Source organism: Hypanus sabinus, chromosome 28 (assembly GCF_030144855.1).
Source record: "Hypanus sabinus isolate sHypSab1 chromosome 28, sHypSab1.hap1, whole genome shotgun sequence".
In the NCBI taxonomy this organism is placed as follows: domain Eukaryota; kingdom Metazoa; phylum Chordata; class Chondrichthyes; order Myliobatiformes; family Dasyatidae; genus Hypanus; species Hypanus sabinus.
This window is the reverse complement of record NC_082733.1, coordinates 39,021,325-39,046,024: the sequence shown is the minus strand read 5'-3', so window position 1 is coordinate 39,046,024 and position 24,700 is coordinate 39,021,325. Positions and strand designations below refer to the sequence as shown.

Sequence of the window (24,700 nt, the reverse complement as noted above, 5' to 3'; positions counted from 1 at the left end):
CGAGATCCTACATCAGGACTGTTTACTGCGTTCCATGGATGCTTCTTGACCTGCTGAGTTCCTCCAGCGCTTCGCTAGTGTTACCCAGCGATTTTCAGCATCTGCAGAATCCCTTGTGTTCACCAAATCGCAGGCACAAGTTCAGTTGGTAAAAAGGCAGGGAATTCCGCTTTTTTTTTGAGGGGAGAAAGACTCGCGCTTAAAAGGTTTAATCGGGTAACCTCCGCTCCTCCCGAGGGCTTGAAAATTAAATCTTATCACTGATCTGTGGTCGGAACCTGTCTCCCAGTCTGGGGCGCACACACTCGATAAGAGCAACCGAATCCATTGGAAGTGATGTTGGGAGGGTGATTCTGTCTTGATTATTAACCAGTCCTATAGTTACAGCGCTGAGAACTGATGTCCAACCTAATCGATAAACTCGTGTCTATCGATTAGTTAAATTTCATTTTGCCAACCCAGTCGCACTAAACAGCGGCGTAATTGATTCAAGAAGGAACTCATAGCAGGTAGTTTTAAATTAGGAATAACAGGAATGAAATCATTTCGGAAGAAGTAACAGAGCCTTCGACCCATGATCATGTAGTGAGTAGTCTGGAGAACGTACCCTGAGGAGATAGTGGCTTTGTGGAACGTATTTAATAAAATAGTGCATTCATTATGGATAGCTATTTTCAAACATCGATGACCAGCGGTTTGGGAGATGTCTCCCTGAGTAAGGTCGCAGTGTATCGGAATCGTAATCAGGTTTATTATAAGACCATAGGATATAAGAGCAGAATTAGGCCATTCGGTCCATTGACTCTGGTCTGCCATTCCTTCATGGCTGATTTATTATCCCTCTCGTCCTGACTTTTCCCTGTAACCTTTGATGCCCCGACTAATCAAGAATCTATCAACCTCCGTTTTATATGTACCCAAACAACACCCACAAAATGCTGGAGGAACTCAGCAGACCAGGCAGCATCTGTGGAAAAAAGTACAGTCGACGTTTCGGGCCGAGACCCTTCGGCAGGATGCTGCCTGGCCTGCTGATTTCCTCCAGCATTTTGTGTGTGTTGTTTGGATTTCCAGCATCTGCAGATTTTTTTTTCTCTTGCTTGTGATGTTAAATATACCCAAAGACTTTGCCTCCACGGCTATCTGTGGCAATTAATTCTCCAAATTCACCACCCTTTGGCTAAAAAAAATGTCTCCTCATCTCTGTTCTAATGGAAGGTCCCTGTATTCAGAGGCTGTGCCCCTGGTCCTTGCCTCCCCGTGACAGGAAACGTCCTCTCCTCTAAGTCTTTTAATAGTCGAGAGATTTCAATGTGGAATCCTCACTTTTCTAAACTCCAGCGAGTGCAGGTCCGGGGCCATCAAACTTTCCTCACATATTCGCTATTTCATTCACGGGTCATTCTCGTGAGCCTCCTCTGGGCCTTCTCCAATGCCAGCACATCCTTTCTTAGATAAGGGGCCCCATAACTGCTCACGGTCTGACCAATGTCATATCAAGCCCCAAATTATCTCTGGCATATATCGTGAAATTTGTATCTGTGAGAAGTACGACACAGAATAAGATGGCGGGGCACTGCTAGTGAACCTTGACCCATCTGGCTTCACCTTCTTGCTATCCATCAGATGACAGAGCGGAGAGTGAGGAGCCCATGACAAGAGCCAATCCCAGTAACAGGTCCAGATGTGTACCTCAGTCCCTTTAGATTGTCTACACCTCCATTGTCGCTGAGGATAAAATCGTGCCACAATCTTTCTTCCACTCTATGAAGGGAAATCGCTCCCCAGACCAGCAACGCAAAGAATTAACTCCTTCTTATCAAATGAATGATTGGATTCTACTTAACACATCTCTGCCCAGTGCAATGGAGAATCCGAGTGAGTATTGACCCAGTTTGGAATTGCACCTGTTTCGCCACATCCCCCACCCTCTCGCCCCCACACCGCCCCACCTTCATCCAATGCTCATTCAGCTCCCCTCCTTCACAATCTATCCAGCCTATTTACCAGTGTGTGACCTTTGCAAACCCATCCAACTTCATTAGCAGATCGGGTCATCCAAACTGTACTAGGCATGTAAACAGCCATTAAAGGGATTCTTTTATCGATAGACAGTAATTAAAATGTCAACGTTTAATTTTCAGTAGACTCCCATTCTGTTCGAGTAATCTTTCCCCTTAATAAGACTGTAATCGAAGAGCGGGAGAAGCCGGCAGAAAGTGGGAGGGAGAGAGAGGGGTGATCTAAATGTATGGGGCTGCTCAATCGATACAACTGTGAATTGATTTGCCTCTAAAATTAAATTTATTGGGGTCATGGTTTTATATGCCGCTGATACAACGGTTAAATGGAGAACATTCATTTTGAATAGCAGCGTTTATTAAACTTCCACTGAATTAGACCGCCGTGATTTATGTTGCAATCTTCGCCAGGAGCCCTCCAGGAAGGGAGAGTTGCTTTTTTATATGACACGGCTTTGTAAGTTTTAACCGAAATATAATTCGCCCGTCTGCTCCAAAAGTAAACGCGCAGCTCTAGCTGCCGGGCACGAAGTGGGGAGGAGGTCGGGTGGGGGGGGGGGCGGGTGGAAGCGGGGTGGGGAGAGAGTGCGGAGCTGTTTGCAAGCCAGTGGTGACTCCTGTCCCACACATGGCCCACTCCCAGACCCTGACATACAAAAAAAATCTTAAAGGGACAGCCCCCTCGGCGTGGCTGTTTGAAAGGGTGATGGGAATGTGGAGTTATTTAACCCGTGACCCTACACACACATACAAACTTATCAACACAGACCCCCCAGACGTATCCGTCTCCAAGTTCAATGCTTAAAATAAATATATATTATCGGAGTACATATACGTCACCATACACTACCCTGAGATTCATTTTCTTGCGGGCATTTGCAATAAAAACCAAGGAACAGAGCAGAATCGATGAAAATGTACACACAAACGAAGACGGACAATCAACCCGTGTGCAAAAGACAAATACACCAAGAAAAAGAAATAAATAGACAAATACATGAATAAAGTTAAGAGAAAGAGTTGTAGAGTCGTTGAAAGTGAAGCCATAGGCTGTGGAATCAGTTCAGTGTTGAAGTGAGTAAGTTATCCACACTAGTTCAGGAGCCTAATGGTTCCAGATAATAACTATTCCTGAACCTGCTGGTATAGGATCTCCAGCCCGGTGGCAGCAGCGAGAAGAGAGTATGGCCTGGATGGTAGAGTCCTTGATGATGGACCATTGCCGGCATTAAGTCCCTTCACTAACGCCAATTCTCTGAAGGCTCTGAATAGAAACGATACGCATCGACCTAAACGCACTATAATTCCTCTACATAATCACTACCCTCTCTCCATATATAATATATATCGACCGTAAACATCGACCCTCTAAATACAGCCTGTACATATTTATGCATATGCTTAAACACAGCCACGCATTATTTTCGGGGCCAATATCTTTGGGTGATTGATTGTCAAATATTGCTTTTACTGCCTGATTTTAACCATGTTTTACTGGGACCGTATATCCGATCTGCCTCCCTCCCCCCACCACCCCCACTCGGTTAAACCGTAAATTGGTGGTTATTATTGTTTTAATTATCCACAATTAACAACTCATACATTGTTAAGTTAAAATAAAAAGAAAGAGATGGCAGAAAAAGTCTGTTGTTTTCGAGTCAGGCATCTGTCGTTAGTGTATTTATCATCTGATTGTTAATTGATTTCTGGAAGATGTGATTTAGAAATCGGATGTAGGGTTACCGGAGACCCTCGAGTCGAGCGACAGCGAGGTCGCACCTGTGGTCCCGACTGTCGAGTGAGCTCCAGCGAACGAGTGGAGTGCGCACGGCCAGAGAAAGAAGTGCGGGTACGTAAACGAGTTTGAGAAAGTTCAATGTGAGACAGTAAATCTGCGAGCTGGTAACCTGCCAGTGTAAGAGTGAGCGAGTGGAAATTCGAAGGTGTGAGCGTGCGGGCAGGTTTGTCAGATGGAGGCACAACTGCGAATTTGGGAGCAGGTGTATAGTGTGCAAGATCAAGTGGAATAGTGGAAAACTCCACAACTATTTTCTGCATTATTTAACAAATGTCCCTAATTATACAAATAACCTGAAAACAAGTTATGTTTAGAGATTTCCTTCAACTAAAACTATTCTTCCCGGGAATATAAACAACAAGCTACCGGCTTGCCTCAGTTCCAAGCCCTCTAGCAGCTCTCTGGTGTCTTAAACGATACAAAACTAAATTCAATGCTATCTTAAAATATAAAACTTTTAAATAAAATAAGGTAACCATCAGGCACTTCAAAAATCCTCCTTTTCAGATTGGGCAGCATTTACTGAGTTTAGTTCACATTTGACAAAGAATCGTGTGCCACTTTAATAATGATGAAGGCGTGTGTAAACATATTGTTTGTCCCACTCCCAGCAGGGAGGAGGCTACGTAGCATCCACGCCAGTACCCCAAGAACCAAAAACTGTTACTTTGCCCCGGCAGTAAGGCTTATCAACACCTCCACCCACTAACACCCTCCACACCTTCCACCACCACTACTTTATCAGTTCCTGTCAGAGTCAACTTATGCACAGACACTCCTGTGCCTAGCGTCACTTACGTACGTGCAATCTGTGTATAAAAGCTATCATATGCATTTTTATTTATTGTGGTTTTATTATTATGTTCTTTAACTTATTGTGCTTTTTTTTTGTGTTGCATCGGATCCGGAGTAACAATTATTTCGTTCCCCCTTGTAATGGAAATGACATTAACCATGACACAATCTAGAAACAAACAATAATCTTGAAATATCTGTTGACCACCACGTTCAAGCTGATGCCAGGGAATCAAAATGGTAAAAATCCCATTGGTCCGATTTCTGCATTTGGAGGTCCTTTGTAAGTGGATGAGTTGATGCTGTTCATGAATTTTTTAAAAAAAAACTTTCTAAACCCCTTCTAATCCCCTTAATTCCCTGTCGGTAGGTGCATGGCTTCCATCTAACAGTTCTCTGGCGCCCAGGATTGGGTAGAAATAGGTTTGCAGTTCAAATATACCTGTCGTTTTGCTTTAAAAAGTACAGTCAAATTATAAAATGGGGAATTATTGGAAGAGAGATTTTTCAATCCCGGGAGGATTTGATGGGATGAAGCAATACATCTAATGGAAGAAATTCAGATCCTCAAATGTAATATCACAATGAGTGAATACAAAGGCCCTTCATTTCATTCTGATCCACCCGAAACCGAACGCGTCCCCGACGTTCTGAAGAAAGGCTGCACAATAGTATGAAGACGGGTTGTTTTAAAGCAAACCCGTCTTAGCCGCTTGCGGTTTTGCGTTAACTGTTATCTGTCCGATTGCAACTCAGTGAGTCCTAAAAGGAGGAAGAGCCCGAGCTGAATCCCCTAATTATTCTTCCAAGTTTAGTATTTACGGGCTGCGGGTTGGGAGGAGGAGGGAGAATTCCAAGTCCGATAGGACGGGGTCAGAGCGAGTTTTAGTGATGAGGAGGGAGGAGTTAAGACAACTTTCAGAGCGAAGTTGCAAAATGTTTTTTTTAAGTTTGCCTGAGAACAACTAGGTGTAGTAAACTTTTTCTTAGATTTATTTCTTTTGGCGTTCATACTCTGTTAAAAAAAATCAACACCTACGTAACAAAAATTCACAGACATCCATATTGAGCAAAACATCACATGCACACACGCAGACAGACAGACAGACAGACAGACAGACACAAACACACACACACACACACACACACGCAGACACACACACACACACACACACACACACACACACACACACACAAAGGCAGGCAGATACACACACACTTACGCAATCCCACACACACACACACACACAGACACATGCAGATAGAAGACAGACAGACAGACAGACAGACAGACACAAACACACACACACACACGAACACACTCAGAGCAATGGTTAAGTCAAGGCGAATAATAAGGTTGGTTTAGTTGGAGAAAATCTGGATTCTTATGGTTTTCATAAAAATAGTTGAAATGTGAAAACATATTTAATGTGTTTCCATGTTTACGGTACAATGGAAATAGATACTTTGCGTTTTGTTAACAGAGATAAAACCATGAAGTTATATTTATATTGGCGTTTAACAAAACGTTTCTATTCTTGGACACGCACTTCTCTGTGAGACTACACTCCAAAATAACAAAAGGATTTGGAATACGGACAACCAAAATATATAGAAAACTTGATTAGCAGACTGAGACTCGTCCGTGCCTTCAGACATGTACTCCTAACCGAGACAAATGCTGGCCTCGGTATTGACCTCTGGACGGTCTCTGAGACTCCATCCCGAGACCCGGGAGAACATTTCGCTGCAGTACTGAGGGAACGCTGCGGTGATGAGCTTCTTGATGTGTCTGGGAATTTCCTGTGTATATCGGTCCTCCTATACTTTTAGTGATTACAGTTCAATCGTCTACATAGGTTGGGGAAAGTGCTAAACTCCTCTCTCACACCTCACCCTACAGCAGGGTTGCTACCTCCCTAGCTGCGCCTGCCCTGTTTTTCACCCAATGCTTACGCGGACCCCTCCATTCTCCGTAAGTATGCCCCAGGTGGTAAACACCTATTTTCTATCCACATCTGGCCCACCGCTTTTTTTAAATCCAAGATTGTACCGCATTCGGGACAATCTGATTGAAACCTACCGAAGACTGAGAGGCCTGGAGAGGGTTTCCTGCGGTGGGAGAGTCTAGAACCAGAAGGCACTGCCTCAGAATGCAAGTATGTCCCGAGCAAAGACGAGGATGAATTTCTTTGGCCAGAGGGTGGTGAATCTGTGGAATTAATTGCCACAGACGGCTGTGGAGGCCAAGTTCTCGGGTATATTTAAAGCGGAGGTTGACAGGTTCTTGACTGGTAAGGGCATCAAAGGTTACGGGGAGAAGACGGGAGAATGGGATTTAGAGGGATAATAAATCAGCCAGGATCGCATAGCGCAGCAGACCCGATGGGCCGAGCGGCCTCATTCTGATCCTATGTCTTGTGCCATAAATATTTGGAAATCATATTTAAGAGTTGCTGACTACAGTACTCGATCGGTGGAGTCCTTTTACTGGAGAAAGGACGGTACTCGTTACCCTTTTAGATGGATTAGTGCTGCATAGATAGCCGATGTAAAGCAGATGTATTAATTAACTATGCGCGTATAGGCTAATGCTCCTTATATTTTATGTCTGGAGAACCACCGGCGAATTATTCGCAAAGAGAGGAGCTGTGGGATATTGTGCTGGATATTTTTTTGGACACAAGGCCTTCGCGGAGATCTAAAACGCCATCATGCGGGAATAGGCGAATAGATCATTTTGCAATCCGCGCAGTTAAATTATCAGCGCCTAGTTTTCTAATAATAGGTCTTAATAACATATACTTAATAATTACCCTAGGGTCAATCTTTATAACTAACTGTAAGGCACGCGGAAGCAGCGGCATAAATCTGGATGGCAAAGACTACACAGTGGGCGTTTATTAAACGGGGCTGGGAACTCCCCTCCATACGCAGAGTTTGGAACAAGTCACAGTGACGTTCAGTCCTCAATTCCTTTGAAGTTAACAGTATGTACTTGTATCTGGAAGTTACAATGCTGAAACCGGGCGCTCCTAGTCACTGGTGTTTACCCTCCACGCGTCCACCTCAGGCTGAGTACTCGTCACCTTAGCCTGAATATCCCTGGTTCATTTCCGACTACCTCTCACGGCTGCACTCAGTACAATTACGTCAAGCCCTTACAACGAGCGCAGGTAAAAGCTCACAAACTCCAAACAAGGTGAATTCAGCCCTTATCAATGTATGGTGTGGGTTCACGATCCCAACATCCACCCCCGCCCCCACCAGCCCCCACTCATCCAACAGTAATCTGGAGTACTTCCGGACCTAGAGATTCAAATTTAGAGTTTGTTAAATTAATTGAGGAGTAACAGTTTGACAGAAACGCTGCACTTTAAAAATTCAGCTTTGATGGAATTGGGGCAGAATTTTGAAATCATAAAAAATCAGGAAAATGATGACGCAGATTCTGGCCGTTGGGTGCATCCGATATAACATCGCTTCCCAGCGTCAAACACCTGGACTGTACCGGGCAGGTCCCAGCTCTTCAAGTACTCAACTACAGTGATGAGAGGTTTCTCGCACCGCCACCCACCCACTCTGGCCGCGAGTTCCAGACAACCGAAACCACTTAGGTGAAATCGCTTCCCTCATTTCTTCCAGAGAGTACTTTAGATTTATTCCGCCCTGTTTTCCACCCTTCTACTAACGGATCTAGGCCCCTGTCGAGGCTCTACAACTCGAGTAAGTCTCCCCGCAACCTCCTCCGTTCCGACGAAAACAGCGGCTGCGGAATCTCCCCTCTTTGCCACTAATTCCCAATCCTAGCAGCATCTTCCTCGCACCCCGCTCCAAGGTAATTTCGCATTGGATTCGGTTTCCTTAACCTAATGAGTGATTACTCGTCGAGAGTACTTAATTGGCCGTAAGTGGCTTTGGGACAACCTGCGATAGAGTATGGCGCCATTGCAATGAAAGTCTTTTGTCTTTGATATCGCACAGACCTCCAGGTATCGATAAGTATTTCATTTCAAATTCGGAATATATGTATTTAACTTACTGTAAAGGCCATTATTAGGATTCCGCATAGTAGTCACTTGTGAATCGTTAAACCACAAATCACAGTTAAAACATGCCTGGACTCAGTAATGTTTTTCCTTCTTTAAAGTTTATGTACGAGTCCCAGGCAGTTATTAAAATACATATTGTGTTCAGTGTTGCCCAGAGTGTCGCTTGATGCTTTGCAATTCCCACAGACAGTATGGCGTCTAAAAGATCTATTTCCCTGCCCCAAAATATTCCAATTCCCACTTTAACATTGCAACGATAAACGTTGTGGTTAATTCATAAGGAAAAAAAATATATATAGAAATGTCGCATTTGAAAAGGAGATTTCAAACAGGGGGATAATTTTTAATGCAGCGCTTGCTTCTACCAACCGAGCAACTTTACGCTCTACCTTGGTGCTAAGGATTTAGCGAAGGCAGTCGTGGAAGCGGTTTTTGGTACATAAGTGCAAACACACTGGATTACTTATATGTGCAAGTTTCTCTCTGTGAATCTCTGTGTGCGTGTGAGAGCGCTCTGAAACGCAACGTACGAATTTCTGTAAATCCGAAGTTTTTAAAAATGTGTTATTAAATCTTAATATTAAAATGTAATGATTAAATAACGCTTTAAAATCGGATTTAACACCCGAAACTCTCGATATTATGTATCTACTTGTTAGGGCCCCACTGTTCCATGTCATGTGATGGGGACTGACAAATAGCCAGGATTATAACAAACAACGAGTTACGGACAAATCATTAACGAAATGCTCCCCCCCCCCCCAATTCTTACGGAGCTGAGTGCAGGGGTAGGAACTTTCTTCTCAGAGGCTGGTGCGAGCTGTGTGCAGTGGTGGAGACGTTTTTAATCTCCGCCACTTCCAGCTCTGCCAAGAGTCAGCCAGCTCTTGATCCCGCGCGCTCGCTCTGCAAGGGCCCCCGGTGTCAGCCCTTCCGTCTTCACTCCTCCGCCGCCGTTTTACGTTTCCTGACAAAACAACTTTAGGGTGGGGGGGGGGGGACGAATTTCGATTGATTTATGGATTGATAAAAGGGAAAGGGTTCACAAAAGAGAAAGGCCCATTGACTGAGATGAGATGAGCTAGTGACAGATGGGGCCTAATCATCCCACGTAACCAACTCCATTCATGCTCTGTTCAAAACGTCCTAGGACTGAATAGAATTGGGATTTGTAAGGACGTGTGTCCTTTATACTGTATAAACACACCCACATGTATTAAAACACGTACTTGCACCTGCCTATTGTGGAGCAAATTGTCTTGCTATATCTATTTCTATTTTGAGTGGGTTCTTTAACAAGTCTTGATTTAAAATATATTTCACTCGCCGTCATCCGCATCGAACATTTTTTTTACGAGAAAAACATAACTTTGGTTTGTTGGAAGTCTTAAACTGGTGGGGAACTTTTGTTTTGTGGGCAGTCTGTACAGATTTATCGGGACTGATATCTAAGCCCAAGATACTGTTACCTGTACAAGTGTAACCTCGTATGAAATCCAGGAAACGTTCGCGATTCTGTGTTTAATGTGTGTATCGGTGAGGGGGTGGGGGCATTGGAGGATGCGCTGTAATTAGTGGAAATCTTCATTGTAAGGGGAGCATTTTGGTTTACATCTGTTCTTGTGGCTTCAACCCAGTACGGTTTTCGGACTAAGCCGTTCAATATATTTTATCAACTTTGAACAATATATATATATATATATATATATATTTAAATATACCTATATTTGCATACGTTTATATATTTTAAAAGTCGCGAACTAATTCACTACCTAAGTGACCACCCAGGTGTTGCTGTTGTGTTTACGAACGTTGTTCAGAGACTAGGGCCTTTTCTCTGAGTGTCCGAAGCTCAAATGACTATCGTCTAAGAATCATTGGTCGCGATGATACACGCGCTCTGACCTCTGAATAATTAAAAGGAAGCGAATAATTACCGAATAAGATTCTAATTATTGAGGAGCGCTGAGAGAAAGGGCTAACGTGGATGCTCCAGAAAGCTGAAACGAAATACAATATCAGGTTTACGTCAATGGGCCCTTGCTTCATAAATTTTACATTCGCCCCTTCTCCCAGAGAGAGTATCAAATCCACACTGTCAGTTAAACAAATAAAACTTTGCAAAAAAAAAAGGAGAGTTAAATGTCTTTTAGTTTCTATTTCGACCGACGGGCAATTGTAAGTTTGTGTTGAAAAGTGGGATTACATTATACTACAAATTGCAAATTGCTTTCTCCTGAAATTCTCCTGTTTAGCTGCGGTGCAAAACACATATGGCCAGAACTGCTGCCAAACCTTTCTTTAGTTCAACGCAAGTCTGCTTAACAGAAGTAATAGCTCGGGGCAGTTTCGTGGACGTTATTAAGTTCTGTTTGATTAGTGTAACTGTTCAAATTTGAATCCAGACAGTATGATTAATTACAGTTTAATTAACGTGTCCATTAAGAGCAGTAAACGGCGTTGTGTTGCAAAAACAAAGGCGAAGACTGAAGATAGATGGATAGATGGATAGATAAATAGATAGACAGATAGATAGGTAGGTGATCGATATAACACCATAAGACACAGCAGTATGTATGCACACAAACACACACACACACACACACACACACACACACACACACACACACACACACACACACACCTATCTATATAGATAAGTGGGTAGATAGAAAGATACAGGAATAGAGAAGTTAATAGATAAAAAGACAGACACTCTGCTGCAGAAAAGAAATTGAAAACCCCGATTCTTCACCGTGTAATCAGCGAACAGAAAATATAAATTAGACCTCACTGAGACAATTTGCATTTTGCGTCTCAGAAATTTCTATTGCTGTGAGTTTTTTTTTAAAAAACACCAACTATAAATCTAAGAGTATCGTTGCTTTTATCAAAATTACTATTTCCTAAAGTTACAACTTCACATTCGGATGTATCATTTTGGCTCCACGCAAAACTATTAGCGCCAGCGACTTTATTTTCATCTTCAACACATTAAAACAAACATTTGCATCAAGCTGTGCTTTAGACAATACTGCGTTTATTACACGTTTTTGAACGTGGGATACAATTGAAAATTGTACCTTAACACGGGTTAATAGTTTTAGGAAAAATATATTTTTAAGATGATGCAAGTCGGGAGGCATTGCTATCGCAGTTGTGTCCGCAGCGGGTCTAAATGATGGTTATTGATCAGGGTATAAATAGTTAATAGAGTCAGCATTGCGTTCCACCACTTACCGCAGAATATTGCACAAATATATCAGAGTGTTTATATACACAGAACAGCATCAGCCGAACCACACGTCGCAACAGACTGGCGTTTAAAGGCACATTAAAGGAACAGAGACAGACCATAATTTCCCACTAAAGAACATTAAGTTACAGTAATTTTAATTGAAGGACTCCTAATATGTACGGCTGCGCAAAAAACTTTAGCGGACTATTTTCCGCTTTAAGTTTTATCACCAGTGCCTCGCCTCTCCAATTCATTTCCCCATTTTGCCGTTCTGCTTCGCGACTGCACGGGATCTTATCCCGATGACATGAGATTTAATTAAAGACAATTCTGCAAACGTCGATCTTCAGTGAAAGCTGTCTCATGAAGACCAACAAAGGAAGACTCCCTTTAAAAAGTTTGCCCGGAGGCACGACTCACTGAACTGTGCATGCGGCCCCTCGAGGTGATTCTAAACACCGTGTGGTTAAAAAATAATCACTACATTCTGATTTTCCTGGCTCGTAATTATCTCCTGTAGAATTATTAGCAGATACAAATAGGATGAATTTCATGGTGCCTTTCTTATGACATCAATTGGCAGAGCACTTTATAAACCCTACAATGGTCTAAGGACGTGGCACTGAGAGATCACCTCTGTTCCTTCCTCGCTTTTAATTTGCTGGTTCCCCCCTTCCCCTCGCGCTTAGTCTTCTCCCTCTTCCTTTAATCGATACGTTTATTTCAAATCATTTGAAATCTATTAAGTACATGGCGCTAGTGTGCGCGTTGTGTTTGTGCGCGTGTGTATGTGTGCGCGATCTGATCCGAGACATTTCGCTTCTCCTTTGAAGCACTTAAAAACGTAAGCAGGATATAACTAGCAGTGGAGGGATTTTTTTTGTTGTTACTCTATTACATTTTTTTTCCCTTCCCTGTCGACAATTTTCCGACACGATTGTAAATAATAGCCGCACATGGTCGCTGATCGGGAAGCATTTGCTTTTCTGCAATAAATAGGAAGAAGAAAACAAACAACACAATAATTTGATAGCCCCTACCCTCCGCCTTTGCTATCTTAAGCTTCATTTTTTTAAAAAAACATGCGCTTACCTTCAAGTGTCAACCTTAAAGATTTCGCTCTATTTTCTCGCTCTCTGGCCTGCTCAAAGTGTAACTGGATGAGACATCACTTGATTGACAGAAAATAATGATTGACGTCCAGGAGCATCCCGTAGACAAACAGTTAATGTAAATATGCTCGCGCTAAGTGGGTGTGTCTTCGTATTATTTTAGCTGTCACTTGATCGATGTAAACCTATTCAACTAAAGATCAGCATCGTACCCATTGAGTTACCATGTGGTTGTTTCGTTGCATTAAGGAGAAGGGACAATTTGGGGACATGGATATGCAAGACCTTCTTTGAAGTAAGCAATAGCTCTACCCCCACCCCCACCCCTTCCCAGGGAGAGAGAGAAAGAGAGAAAGAGAGAGAGAGAGAGAGAGAGAGAGAGAGAGAGAGAGAGAGAGAGAGAGAGAGAGAGAGAGAGAGAGAGGGAGGGGAGGGAGGGAGAGAGAGAGAGAGAGGAGAAGACCGAGGGATATTGAGATTACATACTGCGGGACAGGAGTTTCCGAGCCCCCGCCGCCTCGTAAAGGATAAAGGACCGGGGCTGTGATTACGAAACACCGCCGCCTCATGTCTCCACAACAGGAACTTTTATTTTCCGAATTTAGGAAAGCTACATTGCGTTCGGATTGAACACGCATATCGGGTAAAGTCAATTCCTTACATATGTATATATATATATATATATTTAAAATTATTTCCCGCTGGTGTGCGAGAGAGATTTTAATTACAATTCCATCTTAATAATGTGGTCTTCTGGTGTAGACGGTATAATTACATTTAATGTTCCGGTCCGTTTAAGTAAGTCTATTTTACTTGCCTGGTCCAGAATATGGTTCTAACATGTCACGTTTAAAGTTAATTTCATTGCACGCAAGAATTTATTTTTTCTCTCACTAAATAGGAGCTTTCCCAAACAGTAGATGTGATCCATAAATGTAGGAAGTATCCCCGATTTAAACCCATTCACTTATCTGATCCGGGCTAGCGGTGTGATGTAAATACTAATTGACCGTATCAATCGTTACTGTAAAATCGCTGGGGTACTTAAACCGCTTCGTTCATCTTCTCGCTCGCCGTTTTTGGATTAAATACCTTTTGGCAAGATGATGCCTCTGAAGGACGGCACCGCAGCGGAAGCGAACTAAGTTTATTCAAAGTGAGCATTTTTTTAAAAAAAAGACACACACACACACACACACACACATCTTGTTTTAAAATATTGAAATAGTCAGTGCAGCTGAATATACAGTTTCTCTTCTCTGCACCACAGAATAACCCTGTCCTTCAATACACGGCGGTTCTTCTAACCTGGAGTAAAGCAGAGAGCAGGTAGGAATTGAACCGATAATTTAAAAAAAACTCGGATTTTAAAATAAAATTCCAGTCCCTTTTTGTGGCCGCATTTTAGTTTTGTATTTGTAGGACCTGGCAACGATTATTTTTATAATTACTGGGATTTAACAAGACTGTCGCTGGGCTCAGCGACGGAGAAGACGCTTGTAATATAAAATAAATGATTAGCATCGGATCCTACTTTTCATTTGCGGGCCAACGTGCTCCTAAGGGGATTTGTGTTCTAGTATAAAAGAAATTAACAATTATCAATTTTTAAAACATTGCACTTTTAGGGGAGATTTCAGTCATTTAGAATAAATTGCAGTTCAAAAAAAATCTGTTTGTGGTTTATGTTTGCATAATGGACATTTAGAGAGAGATAACGTTCTGGATATTTATAAATGAGAACCCCGTTTATTTAGATCGGGAATATTTCTCTCAATTATTTCAGTGCGTGATGAATTATTTTAATTATTGGCCACAAATTATTTGCACGGTTCACGTTCGATGTACAGGCTTCGGTCGCGAAATTGTGTGTGTGTTAAAGCGTGGCTCATTTTCGAACAGAAGAGTTATTTAAAGCAAAGATATATTTATATAGAATTTTGGCGCATTTTATTTGCATCCTCTTCGCAGGTACTCCGGAATGGAGAAGATTTCTAGCCAGTTGTCAGTAGTAAACGATACCGCCTCTTCTCCAACCTCGAAGCAGGAACTCCAGCCTTACAGTCAGCCCGACCACCCCGGGTCCAGCAATCTGAAGACCAACTCTGTCGGAGAGGCTGTCCTGTACGGACTTCCCATTGTATCGCTGGTGATTGACGGTCAGGAGAGACTGTGTCTGGCCCAGATTTCCAATACGCTCCTAAAGAACTACAGCTACAACGAGATCCACAATAGAAGGGTAGCACTCGGGATCACTTGCGTCCAGTGTACCCCGGTACAGCTGGAGATCCTACGGCGAGCTGGGGCCATGCCCATCTCCTCCCGAAGATGCGGCATGATCACCAAACGGGAGGCGGAAAGGCTCTGCAAGTCATTTCTAGGCGAACATACCCCTCCCAAACTACCCGAGAACTTTGCTTTTGACGTATCCCACTCGTGTGCCTGGGGTTGTCGCGGTAACTTCATCCCAGCGAGGTATAACAGCTCTCGGGCCAAGTGCATTAAATGCAGTTATTGCAATATGTACTTTTCTCCAAATAAATTCATCTTCCATTCTCACAGAGTCCCGGATGCTAAATATACACAGCCAGATGCAGCTAACTTCAACTCCTGGCGGAGACACCTCAAACTTACAGAAAAGGCACCGAGTGAATACTTGGCGCATGCTTGGGAGGATGTCAAGGCGATGTTCAACGGAGGTAGTCGCAAAAGGACCCTCCCGCACCAGGGATCCACAGGGTCGCCTGCTCTGAAAGCCCACGGACCCAGCGCCATCCCGCCCAGGAGTTCGGAAATCCCTCACAAGGCCATGAGGTGCGAGGAGGAAGGCCGAGGTTTAAACCTCGGCAACAACGTTCGGAGTTACCCAGTCATTCCGGTGCCCAGCAAGGGTTTCGGCATGTTACAGAAGATTCCCCCTCCCATGTTCCCTCATCCTTACGGGTTCCCAACTTTTGGGTTGTGTCAGAAGAAAGACGATGCTAACGTGGTGGGAGAAAAGACGCAGGGGAGCCTCCCTGGTATGTTCTGGTCGGGTAACAAGGACAGTGTCTACCCATCCTTCCCCATGTTTTGGCCGGCGGCCGGCACTCTGCCGGTGCCCCCGTACCCGCAGGCCCAGTGTAAAGTCACCGACAACCCAAACGGTCGGCAGAACGAGATGGACGCGTCGGAGCAAAGCGACCGGAGCAGCAACACGCCCAAGGACAGCCTGGCGGACAGCGAGAGGTGCTCGAGCACACACTCCAGAAACGAGGAGGAGAGGTCCGGAGACGAGGCCAGGTCCATAGAAGGGGTGCCCCTAACTCCGCGTAAACTGAACTACATCTCAGCCTTCCGGCCGGTGGTAAAAGACGCGGAGAGCATCGCCAAACTCTATGGCAACAGGGAAGTGTATAACGGCGCCAGGCCTGGTTACATGTCCCCGGATTTTATGAGCGAGACCTCGAGCTACAGGTCAGTGTCCCCGGACGTGGACAGCGACGGAGAGGAGCCGGAGGTGGACGTGGAATCCAACCGCTGTCCGGAGGATGAAGCTTCGCCGGTTGTTCAAGAGACAGAAATCCCACTCCAGGAAACTCCCACCAACCCAGAACCTGCTCACGACTTGTCCCACCCAGAAACAATAGGAACACCTTACAACGACCAGGGATCTGAAGATTCCAGGCACGTTGAACAAAGTGTGGAAGAAAAGAGCCACGAGGTAACTTTTTAAAATATCCCATTATGCTCGACTTTGCTAAATCACAAGTTACGTAATTTAACAAACAAAATCTGCCGAGAGTTCACATTCAGTTTGTAGTGAGAGAGAGAGAGAGAACTAACCAGTAGGGATAAACTAAGATCAAATATTTAAAATATAGTAAGTCTTGCAGAATTCCAAGCAGTAACTGAAAGGTAATTCCTGACACGTTGGTTTGGCCCGCTGACACCTTAGAATTAGCATTCAGTCACATTGAAATAAGCGTAATTAACTAAATTATCAAGCTCTGTTTAATACGTCTGAAACTAAGGGAGCGAAATCATCAATAGGGGGGCTTTTACGTTCTGTTGCATTTTAATTTGGGTCATTTTCTTTCAAGTATTTCATAATTGCATTTATTAAAACGAATGCACGCAAATTGAGATTATTACCAACTAGAGGTTTGAAGGTCACTTCTTAAATCCCAAGGACTTTTGTGGGGAGGACGCGCGCCGAAGGTCGAGCTGATGGACTAATCCCTGGTCTCCCATTTGAACCCCCCCCCCTCCTCCTCCTCCCCCCGATAACAGAGCGGGAATTTGAACAGCTACAGCGGTCGCGGGATTAACGCATTGCCGTACCCTCTTGGAGACTGCATTGAAATGTTCTGTCTATTTCAGGTGTTTTCGCACGAACAGGAGGGTCACTTGCACAGCGTGAAAAATCCTGCCACGGTGGCTCTCGCGCCTATTTACATCTGCAGAACAGACGCAGCCGGTAACCACTCCCCCCCCCCCAGGCCCCACTTCACCAACCCCCCTCCCCTGCCAACTTCCATTAATTTGACTGATGGCGTTTCATCTTGTAGCAGGAATGTGAAACTTCCCTGCAAGTCTGTTCTCGCCATCTCTGTGAGTGTGCGAGGAACCACAAGGCTGAGCGTTTATGTGGGATTCCTCCACACAGTATTAATCCTTGATGTGTTATAGAAGTTTTAAAAAGAGATCGCAGAATTAATTTATCTGGAATGCACTGTGAGAGTGGTGGAACTGAATTCACAATATGCTTGCAAATCATTTAAAAAAAACTCAGGGGGCTTGGGGATGGAAATAGTTAGTACTCTGGCCAAGAGTGGGTAGATGCGCGATGGGCCGATCGGCCTGTCCTTTGCTGTGTCATTCTACAGGTGTTATTCACGTGAGTTCATTCATATTTTAAATTTGTAATTAAAAACTGTACAGAGTATGGGACATCACAAGTAAACGAGAACCCTGTTGATAGAAAGGATGTGCGTGCCTACAGGGGTAAGGCATGAGTTGGTGTGGAAGCGCTAGCCAGTTATGGGGGGGGGGGGGGGAGCCTGATACTGTCTTTCGGTTGTCGGACTTACATTTAGAATCGGAGCCCGGGGTTGTTCAATCTAAAACCCGGTGTCTTGTATTCCAAGAACAAGTTAAAGAAGACAGCCAGTGCTCGGCGGAGGACTCGGAGTCCAGGAAGTCGTTTCAGGAGCAGGGTAGCGTCTCCCAGGAAACGGCCGCCAGTACTGAGCGGGGTGAGTTCCCTGGGCTTGGGGACCAACAACTTCAAACGCGGTGTTTCAAATCACAACCATCCCAAAATCTGCTTTGGGTATTGAACGTGAAAATATAAAGACTGCAATGTCAATGTATTAATGGCACCATTATACACGCCAATCATCTTCGGTGCAATTCCCCAGCAGTTAGTTCTCTACTTTTGTAAGGGGGGGGGGGAGAGAATGCAATGTATTATTTGTGGTTACTTTAATTTCTGAGACCCGTTAAGTGTATGAGAGATCATTAGGAGTACCTTCACACAAAAGCTCACGCTGATTTAAATAGATGGTAACGGTAACGTTTCTCTGTTCTCACCAACAAATTCTCACTAACGTGCCTTGAGCAAGATAGACGATAAAGTAAATCGAGTTCATCTGTACTTTTTCTCCTCGTACAGGTGAAGATGGGATTGCACTGGAGAACCCTCCAACTCATCTGGTGGAAAAAGACATTGAGAATATGGGCAAAGGTATGAAGTTTTGACTTTGTGCGTTTGATACAGCTAAGGCGCCTAAACTATTGGATGTCGTCCAGGTTGCACACGGTTAGGATTCTTCGATGGCATCACAGTTCCCACTTCCGCTGCAGTCACGTGCGCGCGAAAGTGAACCAGGATATTTATTAATTAAAATCTCGTCAGCAATTGTCGGTCCTTAATCGTTTATCACATTTTATCTTCTTCTGAACGATTCAAAATTTAAAGTTGAGGCAGAGTTTTAATCAACTTCAAATTAACAAACAAATCACCTGAAGGTCTTTCATTGCGCCTGCGCGGACAGGTTCAAAATGCTGATTTTATGTATTCGCAGACTCGATTTAGAGAATTTGGATTTAGTTCATTATGTGGCCACGTGTTATCAAAATCTCAAATCTCTTGCGTTTTCACTTATTTTCCAGCCGGCGTCTGATTTTCGATTTGCAATTCAAATTATATTGAATTGTATTGAACTGGGCCAGAAATGAGCTGTCATTATCTATATACAAACAAAAAAATGTTTACCGAGTTATACATTGATCCTGACCAATGATTAATAGATTAGCGGATTAATTTATTAGCAACTCTGAATCTGGCTCCTTGTCCATTAAAACCCAAGCTGAAGGCTTTATGCTGAGAATTGTTAATCAATGCTACCTGGTTTAAATTTCTCCAGCTTCAAAACGAGTACTTGATTGTTGATATGTGATTAAGTGTGAGTCAATTAAATAGGTTACATCATAAAAAGAAACAGAAAATGCTGGGGGAGGGGAAAAATTCTGCAGGCCAGGAGACAATTGAGGAAAGAGAATCGGTCAACATTTCTGGTCGAAGACTCTACAGAATTTATGTTTTTAAATCAGATTCCCACCGTCCGCACTTTAAAAAAAAGTCATATTTTACCTAACGGGGCATCTCGGCTAACAGTGCGCCAGCTGATGTGGGTGGCTCGTAATGGTTGGCAATTCTTGTTATCACATTGCATGGGGACTGGAGCGCATTAAAGCCTCAATAATTCAAGGAAGGATTGTGTAAAATTTCGTGCCGGAGCCCCATCCAGAGTCAACGCTCCTGAAGGGCTTTCATTCCCCTCCCGCCCTTAGTATCTTTGTGACTTTATATACTCGATAGGCGCGGGCTCCTCTTGTCACTCTAACTTGGAAGCTTGTTAAGTTTTTTTTCATATTTCAGAGGAACTTCAAAAACTGCTCTTGGAACAAATGGATCTTAGGAAGAAATTAGAGCGGGAATTTCAGAGTTTGAAAGGTAAGCCAATCTGAAACTGCTCTCTACGAGAAAGTTAACCTGGGAGGTCACATGGTCCAAAACCACTTGTTTCACGTGGCTCACGAATTGCTTTTCTTGCGGATACATCTGCTGTAATTTCAATTTGAGATATTTGATAGCCCACAGAAGCATTTCCGCAAAAGAAACAAAAATGCCTGAGTGTTACTGGGATATTTTCATATTCTGCCGTTGCTGGAAATATAGGACAACACGCACAAAGAGCAGGGTGAACTCAGCGGGTTAGCCAGTATCTGCGAAGGGAAGTGAGCTGTCGACCTTTCGGGCCGAGGCCCTTCAGAGTCAAAGAACAGTACAACACTGAGCCAGGCCATTCGGCCCGTCTAATTTGTGTCCGACTATTAATCTGCCTAGTTCAATCGAGCTGCACCCAGACCATAGCCCTCCATATCCCTCCCGCCCATGTGCTGAACCAAATTCCCCTTAAATGTTGAAATCGAACCCGCGTCTGCTACTTCGGCTGGCAGGTCGTACAATGCCCTCTAAGTGGAGAAAGTTCCCCTCTCATGCTTCCCCCTAAACATCAGGAGTATATTTTCGCCATTGATCATAATGTAATTCAACTGAGTTTATGTAAAGTCCAAACATGAAATGGGACAATCGTTGGACGAGAAAAGGGAAGGGCATTGGTGACAGGTGGAAGCAGAAGGAAATAATAATAATAGTTAATTAGGATTGAACCCAGCGGAACGAAACGGAGAGACGTTTTTTTTTGGAAGTCGATCTATTCTGGATGGTACAAAAAGTGTGTCAATAAATATTCACTTGAAATCTGCCCTACTTTCCTACAGATAGTTTTCAGGATCAGATGAAGAGGGAATTGGCTTACAGAGAGGAAATGGTCCAACAACTCCAAATCGTTCGAGGTAAAAGGCAATCGCGTGTCGGTGATTATAGCAATGAATTAGTCGGGATCTCTTTTTTTTAGTGAAATTTAATTTTTCAATCATCCCCACCGCAGTAGTACCGACCCTTTGATATGTTATTGCAGAGCGTGCTCTTTAGCGTGAATCTGGAAAGCCTCCGTATTTGAAAAGCTTCTCCCCACCCCCATCAAATTTCTGAATGGACAATGAACCCACGTACACTACCGTCCCTACATTTTTTGCTCTCTCTCTCGGGACTACTTAATTATATAATTATATGTAAATTATATGCATTTCTCAATGTCATTTACAATTTTCATTATGTATTGCACTGTACTGCTGCCGCAAAAACAGCACATTTCACGACAAGTGCCGGTTATATTAAGCCTGATTCTGAACCCATGTCCAAACGGCTGCAAGGCATCATTATAAATAAATGATTGATTTTTTTTCCCCCTTCCGTTGCGATTTTCGAGCTATCTAAATTAAAAACCGAAGCGTAAAATTACCTGTGAAGTAGTGCCTAACTTTGGTTTAATTTTCAAGCGCTGCTCGCTGGACAATTGGCTGCGCGGCGGACGAATCTAAATAGCACGCTAGTTACCCCCCCCCCCCCCCATTCCCAACCCCCGCTCAGCCAGAGCTCAGTTGAGTTTGTAAGGAGAGATTTAAACGTTCAAACTGTGGCTATTTTTATTTAGCGAGGCTGGCTAAAGTTTTCCTCATAGTCCTGTTCAAGCATTTCTTGCTGCTGTCCTCAGTGACGGAATCATTTGGTTTTGACAGACACGCTCTGTAACGAGCTGGACCAAGAGAGGAAGGCTCGGTACGCGATTCAACAGAAGCTGAAAGGTAGGAGGGGTGGGGGGGTGCCTCCATCGCAGTCACGTGTCTGCCGCGCGGTGATTATCAAAGAGGAGTAACAATGGACGCAGGCACAATGCCTATGTTAGCCGAAGAGGGCCACAGGTGGAGGAGAGAATGCGGATCTGGGAGACGGGATTGACAGGGAAAATATATATACGAAAGAAGAATAAGTAATATAAGGCAGGTGCGAATGGAAAGGGAAATGGATGGGTAATATGTTAAAAATTAAATCGAAATGCGGGCTTGGGAACAAAGATTAGTTTTAGGCCAAAAATATACGAGACAAAGGCTTAATTGTACACCTGATGAGAGAAAGAGATGATCCACTGCCCCCCCCCCCCCGCCACCGTAATGAGTTGCTGTGATGTTAGGCGGTGAAAACAGTTTGAGGCAGAGTTCCCAAAATGGCCGTTGGATAAATCATCTACTTGGCTTCACCAATCACCTGCCAGCCAGCTTATGTCCTCTCCCCTCCCACCCCAACACCACCACCACCACCTTCTTATTCCTGATTACCCCCCCTCCCACCTCCTTCTTTTCCGGTCCCAGTGAAGGGTCTCGGCCCGAAACGTCGACAGTTTATTCATTTCCATAGATGCTGCCTGACCTGCTGAGTTCCTCCAGCATCTTGTGTGTGTGTGTGTGTGTGTGTGTGTGTGTGTGTGTGTGTGTGTGCGCGTGTGTGTTGCTTTAGATTCGGAAGATTTTTTTTTCAGTAGTTCCCCCCCCCCCCGTTGGGATCATAACCCCTTGTAAGGAAGCTAGTGGAATTCCAGCTTCACATGCCGATTGATTAATCAATCCAATTTGTAGGAGCGATCCAAAGAACATTGGGCCAAAAAGTCAACTTCAGTTCCCTCCATAGGGACCGGCCGAGCTTCTCCAGCACTTTGTGTCTGTTGCCAAAGATAAACAGTCATTGTTTTGCAGAGCTATGAGGTGGAGTAGGCGAAAGAGGGAGGAGGGTGAGCAATTCTATCAGAGGCCGAACGGTCTCCCAGCCGATTCTTTCTGAACTCATTTAACACCACACTGCGCGTTAAATTAAGGCTCACGGAGAACGTGTTTATTTTGACATTCATAGATTTTGTTGTATATAGAGAAATATTCCCCTCTAGAGGCAGAGGAGGGAGACCTCTACACTCCGAGGCACCGTAACGTGAACTGTGGCTGAGAAACACACAACTCAGTCCTAAAGTTCAAAGTGCAAAGTAAATTTATTAAAGAGTATGTGCGGCGCCATATGCGGCCCTGAGATTCATTTTCACGCGGGCATTCACAGTAAATGCAAATAAACATTGATGAAAACTGCACGCAACAAAGACGGGCAAACATCCAATATGCAAAAGACAACGAATTGTACAAACATAGAGAGAGAAAATAATAATAAATATCGAGAAAAATGAGTCCTTGAAATTGCGTCCATAGTTTGTGAAATGAGTTCAGTGTTGGGGTGAAGTTATCTCTTCTAGTTCAAGTGTCTGGTGGTTGAGGTGAAATAACTGAACCTGGATAGGTAAGTCAGTGAATACTTCGCACAATGTTTCAGTTAGATTCGGGGTCTCACTGCGCCAGAGACCCAGGCCTAGAGAGGAGTCAATCCAAACACCTGAAAGTGCTGGAATAGTCCAGCAATTTCTGGCAGAAGTTGGGGTAACGGCGGGCGGACGATCACAGTCAGGTCTTCTCTGCAAACGAGTTGCTTGGCTTTTGAACTTAGTGAGTGCTGAGAACATCGTTTCTAACCGCTTTCTCTACTCCCTCTCCACCTCTCCGTACCAGAAGCGCACGACGCCCTACACCATTTCTCCTGTAAGATGCTGACCCCAAGGCACTGCACTGGAAATTGCTCCTTCAAGTCTCCACTACTTCCGCAGTGACGAAGCTGCCGTTTACACATACGATCAAAGCGACGTTATAAAATAATATCCTTAGTACTGTAAATAAAAAAAAAGTTTTTAATATAAAAGTGTAAACCAGGACACATAGAAGGTTAGGGAACGCACACCGCGACATCCGAGAGGGGTGCAGGATACCTGTGCCTGCCGGTGAGATTGTGAATATAAATACAAAGACTCCGGGCACGACATTTTCTATATAAAGAATGAATCCATGACCTCAGGGTCACTATCACACACCCTACCTGTTTGGCTTTTAATGTCCACTTATTTTAAAAAAAAATATTGTTAATAAGGAATAAGTGGTTACGTGCAATTTATCTTTATGTAATGTGATTTCGTTCGTAAAGTATTTAATGGTTGTAATTTATTGATTTATTTATTATTTATTTGCGTTTCTCTTCCCGATATCCAAGGGAAAAACAAAACTATCTTTGTATATTATCGATGTTATTACAAGAGCACTTTAAGAGGTAATTCGGTGTATAAAGATTCCGTTTGGAAACTGTTAAGTGATTTTGTTCTTAAAATAAATTCGGCCTTAAACCGTTTTCTTGACTGAATATTTTAACGCTGGGTTTTTATATTGTGCTGGTGACAGGGCGAGCGTGGGTAATCGTTGCCGTCATTGTCTTGAGATCGGAAAACGCCAAGACTGAGACGCGGGAGGTTCTGTAGGAGATTATGTTTAGCGTGCGTTTCGTCCTTGTTGGAGGGCGCCAGGGTCTGGAAGGAGAACTGAGATCATGAGAGGAGGTTTGATGTAGGTTACAGGGATGAGAGGAGGTAGGAGAGTGATTGTGTAGAGGTTTTTAGATACCGTTCATCAATCACATTAACACTTCACAATGCAGGCTTGCCATATTTTCCGTGGATGGAACGCTCTCGAAAGTCTATTTTTTCCTGTTCATTTTATGCTCTCAATTGAGGAGTATTCAGTATTATAAGACCCACACTAATTTAAAACGGACATAGCCCTCTACACCCTTGCCTGTCCAGCGGTTGAGAGTGGTA

At 43.8% G+C, this 24,700-nt stretch overlaps 1 protein-coding gene across 1 annotated transcript; it reads left to right on the top strand.

The window, feature by feature from the left end:
• The first annotated feature begins 14,997 nt into the window (after positions 1-14,997).
• skor1b (SKI family transcriptional corepressor 1b) lies at positions 14,998-23,668 on the top strand. The gene is made up of 8 exons (XM_059952491.1): positions 14,998-16,719; positions 17,379-17,475; positions 18,146-18,253; positions 18,673-18,744; positions 19,942-20,016; positions 20,847-20,921; positions 21,708-21,773; positions 23,571-23,668. Exons 1-8 carry the CDS (start codon positions 14,998-15,000, stop codon positions 23,666-23,668), a joined length of 2,313 nt encoding a protein of 770 aa, XP_059808474.1.
• Positions 23,669-24,700: the final 1,032 nt, after the last annotated feature.

Coding starts and splice junctions, on each gene's coding strand:
- skor1b (XM_059952491.1), top strand. CDS start 14,998: ATGGAGAAGATTTCTAGCCAGTTGTCAGTAGTAAACGATACCGCCTCT. Junction 18,745..19,941: donor CATTGAGAATATGGGCAAAG/GTATGAAGTTTT, acceptor TTCATATTTCAG/AGGAACTTCAAAAACTGCTC. Junction 21,774..23,570: donor GATTCAACAGAAGCTGAAAG/GTAGGAGGGGTG, acceptor TCTCCGTACCAG/AAGCGCACGACGCCCTACAC.